The sequence below is a fragment of the Phacochoerus africanus genome, chromosome 11 (genome assembly GCF_016906955.1).
Source record: "Phacochoerus africanus isolate WHEZ1 chromosome 11, ROS_Pafr_v1, whole genome shotgun sequence".
In the NCBI taxonomy this organism is placed as follows: Eukaryota; Metazoa; Chordata; class Mammalia; order Artiodactyla; family Suidae; genus Phacochoerus; species Phacochoerus africanus.
This window is the reverse complement of record NC_062554.1, coordinates 73,941,502-73,958,611: the sequence shown is the minus strand read 5'-3', so window position 1 is coordinate 73,958,611 and position 17,110 is coordinate 73,941,502. Positions and strand designations below refer to the sequence as shown.

Sequence of the window (17,110 nt, the reverse complement as noted above, 5' to 3'; positions counted from 1 at the left end):
CAATAAATCAACATAATATGTAGAAATTATGAGATACCCAACAAGCTTTAAACTATAAAGCATATAAATAATACCAAGGGCTAGTACAGAGATTGTGAGAAAAACATTCCAATGCAATGTTAATTATAAACTAATAAAATATTTCTACATAATAATGCAGGCTATGTGTATCAAGGGCTTTAAAATATTTTAGGAATCTATCCTAAATAAATAATCATAGATAATTCTAGATACTGACCAAACAACTATATACAGGGTTAATTCCCTTTCAGTGTTAATTTAGTGTTATGCACATGTATCCAAAGTCAATGAAGACCCTGATCTATATTATTATCATTCCTGTATTCTGCTTCCCCTATCATATCGTAATATTTTCATTTCTGACGATCGGTACTTTTTTTGGGGGGGGGGGGGGGCTGCACCGTAGCATGTGTAAGTTCCCTAGCCAGGGATCAAACCCATCACAGCTGTAACCAGAGCCACAGCAGTGACAATGCCAGATCCTTAACCCACTAATCTACAAAGGACCTCCATCTTGTCCAGGTTTTATTTTTTTCATAAGACTTGTTTGTGTGTTTGTTTTAATATTCACTGCTCAATCTTAAAATTTCTAGGAGGAAACAGGTGCTTTGGGTATTCATATTTTTTTCAGTATTTATTTTTTTAAGATTTTTATTTTTTCTTAGAGTTGATTTACAATGTTCTGTCAATTTCTGCTGTACAGCAAAGTGACCCAGTGATACATATATATGTACATTCTTTGTCTCACATTTTCCTCTGTCATGTTCCATCACAAGTGACTATAGTTCCTTGTACTATACAGCAGGATCTCATTGCTTATCCATTCCGAAGGCTATAGTTTGCATCTACTAAACTATATATTGAAACTGATCCACAACTCGGAATTCCCATTGTGGCTCAGAAGGTTAAGAATCAGACATAGAGTCCATAAGGAATAGGATTCGATCCCTGGCCTTGCTCTGTGGGTTAAAGATCAGGTGTTGCCGCAAACTCCAGCAAAGGTGCAGCTCATATCAGGCATTGCCATGGCTGTGGTGTAGGCTGGAAACTGCAGCTCTAATTGACCCCTAGCCTGGGGATGGGACTTCCATATGCCGCAGGTACGACCCTAAAAAGAAAAAAAAAAAAAAAAACTGATGCACAACTTAAATTACTGCATTTTATTATTCTACCTACAGAATAAACATTTAAAAATAATTATACTTTACATATTGGTACACAAGATGATAGCCAAACAAATTTTGCCTTTCTTCTGAGGAGTGGTTTCTTTTAATTTTTTTACTGAAGTATATTTCGTTTACAATATTACCTTAGTTTCACATGTACAACAGAGTGATTTGATATTTTTATAAATTGTACTCCACTTAAAGTTATTACAAAATAATGGATATATTTCTCTGTGCTATACAATAATACATCCTCATTACTTATTTATTTTATACATAGTAGTTTTTATCTCTAGGAATTAGTTTTTAAAATATATATTAGTTGATTCATAATGAAACGTGTGAATTTATGTCTTTCTTCCTTTATGAAACATCTTTGCACATCCATTTTATCTGACACAAGTGCTCAGTAAAAGAATCCATCAATACAGCATTGACTCACAAGTGGATCTTTAACCAATAAACCTGTTTTTCTCTCCTCCACGAAGGTCCCTTACAGTGAAGGAAAACTCTTCAAAAGCCTGAACAGGCAGCTCTGACTTTGAGTACTATTTAAAATCCTTCTATCAGGATCAGACAAATTTTCATTACAAATATACCCTCCACAAAGCTCTAATATATTTTTTGAAAGAAGAGAAGAAATAAAAAGCAATTTTTGGAGGAGAGATCTGAAGTGGAATAAAAAGAAAAGGTCCACCTCTGGACTGTGCTAGACTCAGAGCCATGCAGCTTCTCAGGGTCATGCCCATCCAAGAGCATCTAAGGAGAAACACCAAACACCTACTCTGGAAGCCTCTCACCTGGGCACTCCTGTAGAACCTCCACAGTTACCACTCTGTTTATCTTTCTGACCCTTGCCAACAGCTGTGTCCCAATCTAGCTCAATGTATTCCAGCTGGTGTATAAAATAATTAGGAAGATTAGCTTTCCCAGAACAAAACTCATTCATTATCTGACTTAGAGAGCAAGAGGCTAACATGTCTGTGCACTTTCATTTAAAACTACTTTTCTCCACACATCAATACATGGAGAATAATTTAAACTCTACAAAAGCTTTTTTTAAATCCCCCTGAAATAGAGTAAATAAGCAATAACACTTTGATCCTCCTAAAATACAAAATTTCCAAATAGCTTCATACTCTGCCTATTTCATTGGCCTTTTTGTAAAGATGAGTGAGAAAGAAAGCAAGCTAGGCTTAAAAATTAGGAATGGTGCAAAAGATTATCAATATCTCAGTCATGTTGAACTGTGCTATGAAGCTATTTCCAGAACAAAAGTGAGTGAAGCAATTAATATGTCAGCAACTACATTTCAAAACATTTCTTTCTTTATTCTTAGGTTCCTTAGCAAGGTGTTTTAATATATAGTTCAAGTCATACTTTCAAAAGTCAAGTTGCTCTAAAAGCCACTCTATCAAAATGTACTCCCTTGCATTTAATATTTTAATCATTTTAAAGTGGCTTTTTTTTTCTTTGGCCACAACAACAGCTTGCAGAAGTTCCCAGAACAGGGATCACACCTGTGCCACAGCAGTGACACTAGCCACAGCAGTGGCAATGGGGGATCCACCTGCTGAGCCAACAGGGAACACCTAAAGTTTTTACTATAATCTATAGCATAAATAACACTCTCAAAAGCTGTTTAAAGTGATTTCTTCATTTTTGTATTTCAACAAAAGATGTTCAGGGAGTTCCCATCATGGCGCAACAGAAAGGAATCCAACTAGTATCCGTGAGGATGCAAGTTCAATCCCTGGCCTCACTCAATGGGTTAAGGATTCGGTGTTACCGTGAGCTATGGTGTAGGTCAGAGACACGGCTCAGATCTGGCATTGTTGTGGCTGTGGTGTATGCCAGCGGCTGCGGCTCTGACCCCTTGCCTGGGAACTTTCATATGCCACAGGTTTGGCCCTAAAAAAAGAAAAAAAAAATTAAAAAAGGATGTTCAAAATTGTTCTCTTCAAATATTTATAATGGTACATAGAAACATGTTTGAGATAATCAGAGAACACAAGATGTTAAAGCTGATAAGTCTTAAATGATAAATTACCAGGAAGAGAGCCTCAATTACAAATAAGAAAACAAACCTCAAGACACAGATGTGTCCAAGTTTACAAAATATCAAGAAAGTCTTCGTGTTACTTTCATTCCCAGTTAATAATATTTCATAGTGATTTGTATACTATACTTTAGTTGACATTGTGCAATAAATTACATAAGTGCCTTCCCAAAATTACTTAGGTTATATTATAGGCGATAGCAAGTAAGGCATATGAAATCTATATTGACTACTGAAGAAGGAGGCAAATTCTTAAAATAAAGAGTGAAGTCTATCCATCAACAATTCCAATCAACATAAAAGAATAATGAAAGCAGGAATATAAGAGCAGTAGGATGGAAAAAATAAGCATCAGTTCATTAGAAAAGGACATGGGTCTCTTCATGCTGGAAAAGGCCAACGTAAAAATGAAGAATCAGCATTAGCAATATTTGTGCCTTTAAAGAGAACCTATGCTGAAACGATCAGTTAGCTTCATCAATGGCAATTTCAGATTATGTGAAGAAAAAAACAAATGCAGTGTCCCAAGCAAACAAGGAATTCTGACCATTCTCTCTGCCCCATACAGTATTCTTTTTTTTTTTTTGGTCTTTTTGTCTTTTTTGTTGTTGTTGTTGTTGCTATTTCTTGGGCCGCTCCCACGGCATATGGAGGTTCCCAGGCTAGGGGTTGAATCAGAGCTGTAGCCACCGGCCTACGCCAGAGCCACAGCAACGCAGGATCCGAGTCGCGTCTGCAACCTACACCACAGCTCACGGCAACGCCAGATCATTAACCCACTGAGCAAGGGCAGGGACCGAACCCGCAACCTCATGGATCCTAGTCGGATTCGTTAACCACTGCGCCACGACGGGAACTCCCCATACAGTATTCTTACTCAATTAACAAATCTCCTCAGCTTCCTGTCTTCCTTCTTTCTCTCCATGAAATTGCAGTAATAGGCAGGCAGGATTTGTTGCCCCCAGATCTTGCCACTTCATCTTGAGACTATGTCACCATTCAAAAATTCTTTTAGCCTTGCTCTCTAGATCTTCTTATAGTCTGCTGTCCTAGTGATATCTTAAATTTGAACATATCTCAAGCCATACTCATTGCATCTCCTACATTCCCTTTAAAAAGCATGCCCCGATCCCATCTGTATGAAATGTTCAGAAGAGGCAAATCCATAGAGACAGAAAGTACATCAGAGCTTGCCAGAGGATGTGAGAAGAAGGGGAATTGAGGGTGACTGCTAGCAGGCACAGAGTTTCTTTCTAGGGTGATGGAAATATTCTAGAATTAGATAGTAGTGTTGGTTGGACACACTGTGAATAAACTGAAAAACACTAAATTGTACACTTATATTGAGTTCCAGATACTGTGTCAGACACTTGAATTGTACACTTTAGGATGGCAAATTTTATTAGAGTTTTATCTCAATAAAAAAATTGTAAATTAAAAATGAAAATAAGCAAATATACATGCACACACACACATATGAATGCACACACAACATGTCCCTTCTTCTAACTTTCTTTTTGCCTTGAAAATAATAAACTCCCCATAAGTGGAATTATTCAAGCAGAAGCTGAATGATCATCTGTCAGCAACATGCTATTGAAGGGCTAACTGAAGTGAGTGGGAAATTACACTAGATTACCTTTAAGTATTTCTCATCTTTAAATTCCTATGTCACAAATCAAGATGAAGAGATTAGAACTAAGGAAAATTTTTAAAGTGACCAGAAGGAAAAAATATGAAGCAGTACTTGAAAAGTTTTCTTTCTATTCAAAAAGAAAACTATAGAATATAATGAAGCAGAAAAAAAGAAAAAAGAAACAGATCCAAAAAGGAAGAACACAGAAAATCAAGAAAAAATACTAATTAGCACAAGAAAAAGAAATGATATTCAGTTTGACATAACAATATTTATTTTATTTATACAAAATTTACCCTGTATCTAACTGTGCTTTTCTATAGAAATTCTGAATCTTTTTTTCTTTTTGAGTGGTGAAGAAGTAAGATGTTAAAATGTTTAAAAAAAAAATCTAAGGCAATGAGGTTTAAATCAAATGACTGCTGATGGGCACATGTCTGGGATAATAAAGTAAACAATGCATGGATAACATAATAGGGAGTTGTTTTCCCCTACACTCAGCCTCTTGTCTTTAAATTCCATTACTTCAACCACTAGTGTCTTTTGTGAGGAAATCTAGAGGTGAAAAAAAAATATTGTTGGACACAATAAGGCAAGAAACTTTAAGTCTTTCTACTACAAATAAATGTCAGCAAACATATGTAACAGTCTGCTGCAGAAAGGAATCCATTTTAAATACTAAATGATCAATGTGCATTGCGGGGGGTGGGGGGGAGAAGAGATATTAGGAAGTTCCCTTGTGGCATAGTGGGTTAAGGATCTGCCACTGCTGCAGCTGCGGTGCAGATTGCAACTATAGAGTGGGTTCCATCCCTGGCCTGGGAACTTCCACATGTGGCAGGTGCAGCCACGGCCCCCCCCAAAAAACAGAGGTATTAGAATACACTAACTCAATATTTGAAAAGGGGTCACAATAAATATTCATTATTTGATTTTAAATAGTACGTTAAAATATTTTACATATTTACCTGGTATAAACTATAATTTATAAAACATCAAATTTTAAAAGGAAGTTCAATCTAAATGTTATCCAAATAGAATCAAGCTAAATAAGATGATAATTTTTATACTTCTTCAGAAACTTTTTAAATTTAGGCTTCCAAAATAATGAGAGAAATAGAATTTCTGAGTCTATCAAGAACTTCCTCTTTCCCATTTTTGAATTAAAAATTCAGGCAGAGTCTGGGCTATGACTTTTTAATGACCCAAACTCCTTATGAATTTAGGGATCATAATCCACTTTGGTATTCAGAAAACAAATTGCTTCATGCACTTTACAAGTTTACACCTGTTTTATCATCAAAGAATATTATATCATACAACCAGCTTCAGCAGACTCACTGTTAAGCAAATTTGTTAAATGAGCTTTCCCATCATTTTGTGGCAAGCCCCTTTATGAGCCAGATCATTATACTTCAAAATCATGTTCCAAATAATAGTCAGCTGACCATCAGCACCATCAGCACCAATTTGAGAGCTTATCATAAATGCAAAATCTCACCCCAGACCTAATGGTTTGTGAGTTTGCTCTATTGTTTAAGAATATTAACTTCTGCTACTTAAGGTCAAGAAAACAAACAGAATGGAGGAAACTAAGAAGTGATCATCCTTGATGGTAAATAAGCTAATAGAGACTCAAGCGCAGATAATGAGAGCTTATAAGACCAGGACAAAATTCACAAGATATGTTACTCAAGATAGTAACCTGTAAGATATTCCAAAATAGAAAATATAGGAGTTCCCGTCGTGGCGCAGTGGTTAACGAATCCGACTGGGAACCTATGAGGTTGCAGGTTCGGTTCCTGCCCTTGCTCAGCAGGTTGACGATCCAGCGTTGCGGTGAGCTGTGGTGTAGGTTGCAGACGTGGCTCGGATCCCTCCTTGCTGTGGCTCTGGCGTGGGCCGGTGGCTGCAGCTCCGATTCGACCCCTAGCCTGGGAACCTCCATATGCCGCGGGAGCGGATCCAGAAAAGGCAAAAAGACAAAAAAAAAAAAGAAAGAAAGAAAATATAATGGAACAAACAAGATGTTTACTTAAAGGCTACAAAGGGATGAAAAGACCAACACATTATCATGCCATCTCCGGATCGACAGCTATGCCACCTCCGAGTCTGTTTCCAATGAGAACACCCAGTAACATCCTATCCTGGACCATTGGGTGCTCTACCCAAGAAATGCAAATAACTCTCATGGCTCATCAGCAGGCAAACTGGCAAAGCTACAGCTGTATCTGAGTGTACTCATCATAACTCTTCAATACAGCAAGTATGTACCACTAGCCCAGGGCATCATTCCTCTGTGGTGTTCTCGCTCAAATATCAATTCCAATCCTAATAACCACATCACCAAAAGGAAAGGCTGACGTGATAGAGGAACAGGACATATGAATACAATGTACACAGGACTCGGATAGCGTAGTCTTTCCTTCCAAAATTGCTTGCACCTTAAGTGTTTAACTACCCCACCCCCGCAGCTTTCTTCTTGCTTTTGGCTGTGTGTTTTAAACTGATTTGATAAATCGTGTGATTCAAGCATTTTAATTTGATTTCCGGGCCTGTCTATTCCATACCTCCGGGATAGTGGGTAGCATACTTGGAGGCTAACCATTGCATGAAGGTAATTTCCCACAAAACACCTACTGAGTAAGAAATATGCTTTTTAAATATCCCCAGGTGATTCATATGCAAATTTAAATTTAGAAGCACTGAGCAGGACTGTTAGAAAGAAAAAGCTGCACAAAGAAATTTGGATCTCAGAACTATGCTTGGAACACCATCTTGAATAAAAGGCCTCATGAACCCCCCTGACAACAACTCAGAGCCCCAAAAGAGGGCGAGAATGCTAAGGGATCCATTTCAACAGCTATCATTTAAGGCTCAGAGAAGCACTGCTGCCCTTGAACCCTAGCTCTGTAAAGCTCCATACAACTTGAGAAAACACACAGAAAAGTACAACATGATGTAGCTCAACATTAACTCTGCAATCTCATCTTGCTGGGAATTAGGAAAATACCCTTTTTTCAGATATGCTGAAACATATGGTTTCAAGAACACCAATCCAAAGGACATTAGGCTACCAGAAACATGACTTCCTTAACAAACTTGTAATGATGATATTAGACCACCCAAGAACAGAGTTGAGCAGAATGACCTAAGAAGTGACCTGAATGGGCTGCACACATCCCACCTACCACCAACTGACGACTCAATCGGCTCCAGTTATTTTACGTATTTATTTCATTTGCATTGCTTCTGACACATAGCAAGGGCACAGTAAATGTTCAGAATTAACAGAAAAAATAATTTAAAATGTCACACTTTCAACCATTGATTTATCTAACACAAATTTAATTCAATTTCTTGGTTTTGAGAAATTCCTGGAAATGAAGACATAATTCCACATCTCAAATTAGCATGAATCCTAACACTCCCAAATTTCAGATCTTAAAGTTGGATTTTATATATTCCATTATTCCATTCTAATTTTCCATGACACTATGAAACACGTTAATTTATCTATTAAGAAACAATCCAACCATTTCTAAAAGTCACTAACAATTAATACAAGGGATATGCTACACAAGAAAGGCCAGCTATTATTTCGGTATTTTTCTAGGTCCAGATTTAAGTCATCTTAAGGAAGCATCTATTTAAAATAAAATATCTATGGACTGCAATAGACAGAACTGGAATAGAAACTGAGAACATCTTCACACACACAAAAGTCATTAAAAAACTTTAAAACTAAAGACCAAAAATGTTGAGAATATTTACCCTAGTGAAGAATAAGATGAGAATACCAGGAAAAGAATGTAAAAGTTCCAAAGATCATATTTGTTAAGGAATATGCTCCCTATTATTGCTGAAATAGGGAATGTATTTAAGTTGCAAAGGAAAAGATTTAGGTTGGAAATTGTAACTTCTCATTCCGTAAATAAATCTTTATAAAAGGAATAAGGAAACACACTTAGGGGATGGCTGAGTGTATTCCCTTCCAAATGAGCTATCAAATCCTGTTCACTCCATGCATTTAGTACAGACAAGTTAAAGTATTCATAGGACATTAGACACTTCAGCTCAGGTTTTTACACTGTTTCATGTGCTTAAGAACTGACTCTACAAGCTCACAGAGGCAAGAGGTAACCTTATAGATTTTTGTGTCCTTTGCAGCTAACAGCATGAGAAGAGACATATGATAAACCTGCACTAAACACTGAATTTAATTATTACCTCTCTCTGAGGCAAAAAAAAATCTTGAGAATAATCTAAACACTACCATCATCACCATTACCAGTAGAAAAGTAGAGCTCAAAATTTCCAAGTGAATCCACTTACATGTTATACAACGAAAACAAGAAAGAGTAATTGTCTTATTCATTACAAAGGGCTAAGAATGAATCTTCTGTTTACAAACTTAATCCACTCCAACTAGTACTTTTAACTGCCCACTAAAACAGAGTGCATTATCTTTCGCAAATCTGATGAGTGATCTGTGTTCTTAATGAAATGTGTTACACGTATATAATCTATTTCTTTCTTTATTATATGAAATACACAGTCAATCATGTGAAAATTAAGAAGCAAAATGTTATAAGCAACAGAAGAAAAAAATCACATCAATTTCAAAATCTCATATCCTAAAACCTAGTCTGTTCACACATGAATATCCAAATTTCAATGATAAATCCTTTAAAATCCATTAAACCTCTTACTGTGCAGCTATGTTTTGAGCAGCACAGGACCCAAATACAAGGCTGATGCCCCATTTGGTTGAGTGGATAGTGTTCTACCTGATAAATTTTCATAAGCTGCTATCCCCCATTAGGGAGTCAGTCACTGGTTTTAACAAACTCCTTGAAGAGTTCATTTCAGTTATTTCTGCCTTGCTAGATGTGTAGCAATTTAATCTCATTGCTTTCTTCCTAAAGGGTGAAAAAAATGATGTTCGAACAAGAGCACTTACAAAGGGGACATGAACAGTGAAATTTAGGAGCTGGCTGGATAGGCCTGAGGGAAGGGCACCTCTAAAGAGAGTGCCTATAACCTGGGGGCAGGGGAGAGAATAACGAAGGTAGGAAAGAGCAGCAAAGAAATTTAGCTTACTTAGAAACTAGATTCCCATCTCTAGTAGTTATTTCAAACATAGTTTAACTTGACATGTCCCATTCTGATCCAGAACTTGTGCTTTATACTAATGAGAGGGAAGTTTGCCTGCTAACACCAGTAAATAATTTCATAGATTATTATTTTATTTCAAAAAAGTATTTCATAATTAAAGCAAGGTCATATTTATCTCTATGTAAACTATATGTCTTATATGAAAGTGTCATAAGATGGAAAGAACAGTAGACAGTGACTTTAGATTTTGAGGAGAAAATTTAAGAAGATGCCATATCCAATTCCAAATTTATCATATATACACACTGTGTAAGCTAAAAGCTCCCAGAAAGTGGTTTCAAACTACACATCCTGCCACCACAACCCTCCAGACTCCCGGAGGAGGGCATGCCAGCATGTTGGGACAGAGCCGATGGGCAAGTACACTTTGAAAAAGCACTCCAGGAGATTCTTATACTCAACCAAACACCTCCTGCCCCATTGCCATTATCAGCTAATAATGTTTCACCACCCGCTGAGGATGTATTTTGTGCTATTCTTCTATTCCAAATGTTAACTAAGTGAAGTCATTAGAATAGAGCATCTGAATTCAACTGGCATTTATCCAGTTTTTAAGAGGTAAAAATAAATTCATGAATGGCAAATCAATTTAATGTCCTTTCACACAATTTCATTTTAAAGCTACATAAATTCTGAAGTCAAAGCTATTTAGACTCATAGCTTTCCAATTAAAGTATTTAAGTCCGCTAACATATTTCCACGAATCAAACATTCACTACCAAGTAGCAGTACAAAAAAAAAGTTCCAATATTCCTCATAATCCACTTACACTTAAGAGACAACTCGGATTTTTTTAAGCAAGTAAATAAAGAATATTATTTCAAGGTTATCAAACTGTCCCATTGTACATTATACCTCATATCCTACAAGGTTCAAATTCAGATAATTTTATTACTTGTGGATAATTTCAGGTAAAACTAGTTAAAGAAGTAATTCTCTTTCGAACTAACACTTCTGGTTTTCAGTGTTCATATTATTCATACTCCAGTCCATTGGAATATATCTCACAATCCCCAAATTTCTTCAACTTTAATATTTCTCAGTACTGGTTTACACAACTATAAAGCACATCAGGAAATATATGGCTATCTCTCAAACTCCAAACTTTTAAAATCACCTGACAGCATGTGAATATCAACAACCTTGAATTCTTTATAGCTGTCAAAGCTATTCTGCATATGGTTAGGCCCAAATACTACAGAAATAAACTTAGAAAAAACTTCAAAAACAAACTAAGAAAACATACTTACCTTAATTGGAGCACTACTAAACTTAATTTTCCTATTTGCTGGGATATCTTCTTCTTCTGGCAATCCAACAATTTCTGAGTATTCCAAATCAGGTTGATAGTAACTGTTTTCATCACTATCCTCCTGCTCATCTTGTTCAGTGCCTGTCTCTCCCCAGTCAGAATTATACCTGGATCTTACCCTATATACATTATAGTCACTGTGCATGTAAACATGGGAACTCCCAAAATGATGTGAATCTTCCAGTAGTTCCTTTCCACAGGCAAATCTAGAAACAACAGCAGAGGTAAAATCACCACCTGCAAGATCTTTCTTCTGTTGCATTGCTGCCTCACTCCCAACCAAATTAGCTTCTGCGTCTTCTGAAGGTTCGTTTTGTGGTGAAGGGATTTCAGACTCTGGCACTGCCTTGTTTTCAGCACAAGGTTCTTCAGGAAAGTCTCTGTCAATTCTGTCAGGAGACTCTTGGTTAGATGTGGAGTCCTCGGCTTCCTTGTTCTGCTCTGCCTCCTCACTAGGCACTGAAGCTAGAGAGGTACTTTTCGAAGCCACTTCTAGTACTGGAGTTACATTACTCTTCTCAGCATCCTCTGCATCATCACTGTGTTTACTTGGAGGAGACCAAGAATTAGAATCCTTAAGGTGCCCGAAGGTGTCAAGATTCGTAACAGTAACAGATGGTAAATTCAGGGGATAATGCCCAGTCACCGAGTATTCGTTGTTTTCAGTCTTCTCGGAAATGATGGCACCGGGGGAATCGGTGTTCTCAAATACTGCACTCAGTTGACTCACAGTTGGGGAGACAGCCTCTGTCCGGGAGCTAAGGCTGTCCAAGGAATCGGTACTGCCTCTGTTGGACTTGGAACCACCCCACTCCTCCGGAGGTTCACCCCCTCCAGCTTTCTCTTTCTTTGGGGAATAGCGGTTGTTTTGTCCTGACTCATACACACTTCTCTCAAACATCTTGCGAGTTTCTGTGAACTTAGAATATGAAGGGCCATCGTACATTGTATCAAATCTACTAATTCGTTCTGAAACAGAGGACTCCAACTTAACAACTGAGCCATCTGTTTTTTCCAGAAATTCTTTGGGCTTCATTCTTCTCTGGGGGGATGAAGGTCCACCCTTCCCCCTTGTTTTGGCAATGACTGCGGCATTCTCACTGGGTTCCATACCCATCTGCATAAACAGATTTTTAATTCTGTTGACATTGGAGCCATATTTCCGTCCCCTGCTCTGCTGGGAGCCCTCACCTTCTTTTGTTTTTTGTTCCCCATCGGACTTGGGTTTGTCAAAGGTACTTTTCAGTGCCTGGAACTCAGTTCTATATGCATTCCTGTGAGGAGAGGCACTTCTGAGAGTGGTACGTTCACCTGAAGATTCGGTTTTCAACATTTTTACTTCAGGGGTGAAAAGCCAATGTTCATAATGATCAGGGGGAAAAAAAAAAACAGAAAACCTCTCTTCTCTAATCACCAGTATTTGGTCAAGAAAAAGTACCTCTCAAATGGCATACTGTGTCAGTAATCCTCCCAACAGGTGTATTAGGAAATTATTCAGTCAAGAGTTACACAAAATGGCTTTTTCAAAGCAAGACTAGAGGTTCATCTGTAACAGAAAAGAATGAATTTCTGAATTCATTTACTTAATTTATGTTTAGTCAACTAATATACACTTTTAAGTGGCTTAACTCCATGTGGAAGAGAAGAAATTACTTATTTAAATGAGAATTTGAAAGCCAAGAATTCAAAAGTTCTAACTCATTGGTCTTTAGTAACAAAATTGTTTCAAGCATAACTTGAGGCCCCTACCCAAATCACACACATACACACATACCAGTAACACATAAGTACACTTGACAGCAATATTTTAGCCCAAGTTTTGGTTGGTTTTGAGAATGACCTTCAAAGAAACCAGCAGTTCCTGGCTCTTTAAATCATCAAACCGACTCAGAAAAATGAAATCCATTTGACATTCTCCACATCAGGAAGAACTTATTCTTCCTGTACAAGTACAATTGAAAGTTTGGAATCTATGTTTACAAACTCCGAAACACACCTACAGAGACTTTATTTCACTCTTTCTAGTCCAATATTCTCATCTACAGCATCCTCAAAGCAACACTTTGAGATGAAAACAAACAGAAGAAACTTCTTACATGGCAGTAAGTTAGTTTCACTCCAAGTTCAGAACCAAAGCAAATATTTGGAAGTTTCGTAAAAGTGAACATTATTAATTACAGCGTGGGATATAGAATATCATGGGAATAAATGCACGAGAATGTGACGATCAGAAAATAAACAGACCATGAAACCTCTTTTCATAGCCCTGATTTTTTTTTTTTTATTATTATACTTGCCTCTAACTTAACTACAAGCTCAAAACACAACGCCATGCATACTTGCTGGTCTCCTCTAGCCCACAGCTGGATTTTACATCAACATGCCAGCAATCAAATACTTCAAGATTCGCTGAGGTGCAGACAATACAGTTCTAAAGATTTTTTCATTTTGTTTTTGTTTTGCTTTATTTTTTAATATTAGGCCGAGCCCTATCATTCTCACGCACCAGCAGATGAGGGAGCGCACAGTTTCACTTAAACCGTCTCCAAACTCGGCTCCTGGCCCAGCAAGCATGCATGGCCCATGCAGACAAACAAGAAAGGCTTCAGAGTGTGGTGCCTGGGGTTTTTGTTGTTGTTGTTGTTGTTATTATTATTTTTGGTCAAGCATCGACAATCTCCCTCTACCGTGACATTTGTTTTGGCCTTACACACCCTCCCCTCCCCCGCTACACACACCCTACTCCCTCCCCCGCCAATTTGAACCCGAGGGGGCGGGGGCGGGGGCGATGGGGCCGCCGAGGGATTCAAAACCTGCCCTCACGAAAGACAAACATAAATAACACCAACTTGAGAGGCAGCGGATTCCCAAGCCTGGTTCGGGACGCAATCCCTCGGCCCCGGGCAGGGGCAGGGCCGGGAGAGCAGGTGACGCCAAGCGCTATGGTAGGAGGTCGCAGTCTAGCTTTGTGCCAGGAAGCACCTGAAGTCCTAACACACTGGCTGCGGCTCCCAGCGGCTGCCAGGCGGATCCCAGTGTGGCACGGGGAGAGCCGAGCTCCCTGGCCACATTTAAAAAAGGAGAAGAAAAAAATGACAGGGTAATGCTAATAAATCCCTTTGTTTTTCCTCACAGAGTGCCAGGAAACAATAGATCCCACAGATCATGCCTCCGATCCTCAGCCTACCGCTCCCCACCGCTACCCACCCCCACCCTCAGCCTGCAACTCAGCCTTTGTACATCGCGATTCTCTCCCTCCTCATCTCCACCCTCCCCAACTCCTCGCCCCGCGCTCAGCCTCCCCCTTACCCGAGCGGGAGCCGCCGCCGGCGGGGAGGGTCGGGCGGCCGAGGCTCCCACCCCCTCCTCTGAGGCGCCCCCCCGCCCCACCGCGGTCGCCGCTCAGCTCGGCGCCGGCCCGCTTGCTGCCCCTCCGCCCGCTCCTCACGGCGCAGCGCGGCGGGCGGCTGCGGCGGCCGCTTCCACTTGCGCTGCGGCCCCTACGCGCGCCGGGCCGGCGGCAGGAGGCCCCGGGAGGCGTGCTGCGCTCCCCAACGCCATGGCGGGCGGGCGGCGGCCCGGGCCCCAACGCGCTCGCCCGCTCCGGCCGGCCTGAGGCTGGGAGCCCGGCCCGGGCAGGGGCTTCGCCCACGTGCGGCCGCCCGCGCCTGGCCGTTGGGTTGGCCGGGGAGCCGGGGTGTGATGGCGGGAGAGGCCCGGGGTAGGGGGGGTGAGGAAGGCCCGGGGTAACAGGTGCCTCACCTCGGCTGATGGGATTAACTCTAGGGCCGCAGAGAGAGGGAGCCCGGCAGCAAAATCCCAGGAGAGGGAGAGAGAGAGGGAGCCTCTGGCGGCCAACGGAGGGCGAAAAGCACCGGCCCGAGGCGAGGCCGCCCCACCCCCTCGGCCGTGGGCGAGGGGCCCCTCAGGCCTGGGGCAAGCCCTGCCCTTCAGCCCTGGTCTAGGTTCCGCGAGAATTGGGTTTAGGGTCTGCAGCTGCCGGGGCCACGCGAACTGTGCTGTTAACTCGCAGACCCCAGAGTATCTGGAACCCTGGGACGTGCACCTGGCCTGGAAGGCCAACACCTAGGCCCAGGTCCATTGTGGCCTTCACTTAGGACAATGCTCCCCGTAATACCCATCTTGACCTTAAGGCTCCACCGCTAAAAGAAAATATGCGGAAATCTGACTTTTTTGTCAGGAATTTTTCAGATGCTTTCGCCCAACCCCACCCTTTTATAAATACTCAGGACCCCCACCTTTCCCCATCAAAAATACCAGAAGTGTTACAATGCAAAATATCAAAGTGATCATAACTGTCAATATAGACCTTTAAGCCAATCCTCCAAAAAGCTCTATGGAGTAGAAACTCTCAGGATAATTTTTCAAGATGGTAAAAATATATTCGAATAGAAACATAAAATGAAAAATGTGTCCAAAATGTTATTTGACTCATCAATTAGGGAGGGAACACCAAGATATGGCAACTCCGAAGAGAATGTGAAGAACAAATCTTTATGGAAAATCAGAAAAGAGACAAAACCAGTTAATAAGACAATAAATGTAATATTTTGAACTAGTTCCTAATCAACTGGATCTCTAAGGAACAAAACCATTTTTCATATCTACAGATAAGAACCATTTACATTATCATTAAGTTCCTAGGGCTTAAAGAGTAAAAAGCCTGGTCAAAGGCAGGCAAATGTGCAAACTATTGTAGAACCACCCAACTCCAGCGTGCTGTGGATAACATCTAGCGTTCCATTGAAAGGACACCCAATAATCTTTTGCCCGTTTCGAAGTCTTACATTAATTTCCCCAACAGAATTATTATTATCTATATTTTACAGGTGGGAAAAGTGAGCTTTAGGTTCTATAACTTACCTACAGCTACATCGCTAGTGAATGATTACTGCTGCGTATGAACTCCAGCAAGTCTATACACGCAATCTACACTCTGGAAGCAACATCTTTTCTTGCTTAATTTCAAAAGGGCTTTGTAGCTACTCAATTCTATGTATCTCTTATTTTGAACAGTGGAATTTTTTCTTTTCTTCAAGCCTCACCAAATTCTGGGTGCTTTCCCAAAAAATTGGCATTCTGTGTCTATGATGTGGATGTCACTTCTATAAGCATAAACAGATGTAACAGGCAATGTGAGGGGGCTGTGGTTCCACTCTCCACTTTTGGAAAGAACATTTGTGCTGTCTGGGGTAATTTAGTGGAAAAGTTCCTGTCATTTATTTGCAGTGTGGAAACCATGTTTTTTAAGAGAATAACCTAAATAAATCCAAGAACCTAATCACTGAGTTCTATCTGTAGAAGAGGGGGCAGAGTTGGCAACAAAACCAGTCTTACACCTCTTTACAAAAAGATGATTCATACAGAAAAGCAGACTAAAGAATTTTGTTGGTTTGGGTTTCTTCTTTTCTTTCTTTCTTTCTTTCTTTCCTTTTTTTTTTTTTTTAATGTGAATCTTCTGGAAAAATTCCTACTGAAAGTATGAAAGACAGAGTTTTTAAAACATAATTTCTGATAATTTTGGATTCCTGGATTGCCTATAATCTACCGTCCATTTCTAACACTTCTCTGAATGTTTGAAGAGACTACTAGACCAGTACTAACTAATCCAATATATATGGTTATTTAAATTAATTTAAATCAAATACAATTTAAAATTAAGCTCCTCAGGATGTCCCGTTGTGGTTCTGTGATTACAAACCCAACTAGTATCCCTG

At 39.7% G+C, this 17,110-nt stretch overlaps 1 protein-coding gene across 2 annotated transcripts in view; it reads right to left on the bottom strand.

The window, feature by feature from the left end:
- Positions 1-15,225, bottom strand: part of PPP1R9A (protein phosphatase 1 regulatory subunit 9A) — a 325,008-nt gene extending 309,783 nt beyond the window's left edge. Inside the window, exons 1-2 of one of the 2 annotated variants that reach the window (XM_047752399.1) lie at positions 15,135-15,225; positions 11,311-12,918 (exon numbers count right to left, since the gene is read on the bottom strand). In XM_047752399.1, the coding sequence (XP_047608355.1) occupies positions 11,311-12,705 (1,395 nt within the window). In that variant the 5' untranslated portion in view covers positions 12,706-12,918; positions 15,135-15,225. Of the gene's footprint in view, positions 1-11,310; positions 12,919-14,681; positions 14,804-15,134 lie in introns of those variants that run through there. The other variant, XM_047752398.1, reaches the window with a different exon arrangement.
- Between the last annotated feature and the right edge of the window lie 1,885 nt (positions 15,226-17,110).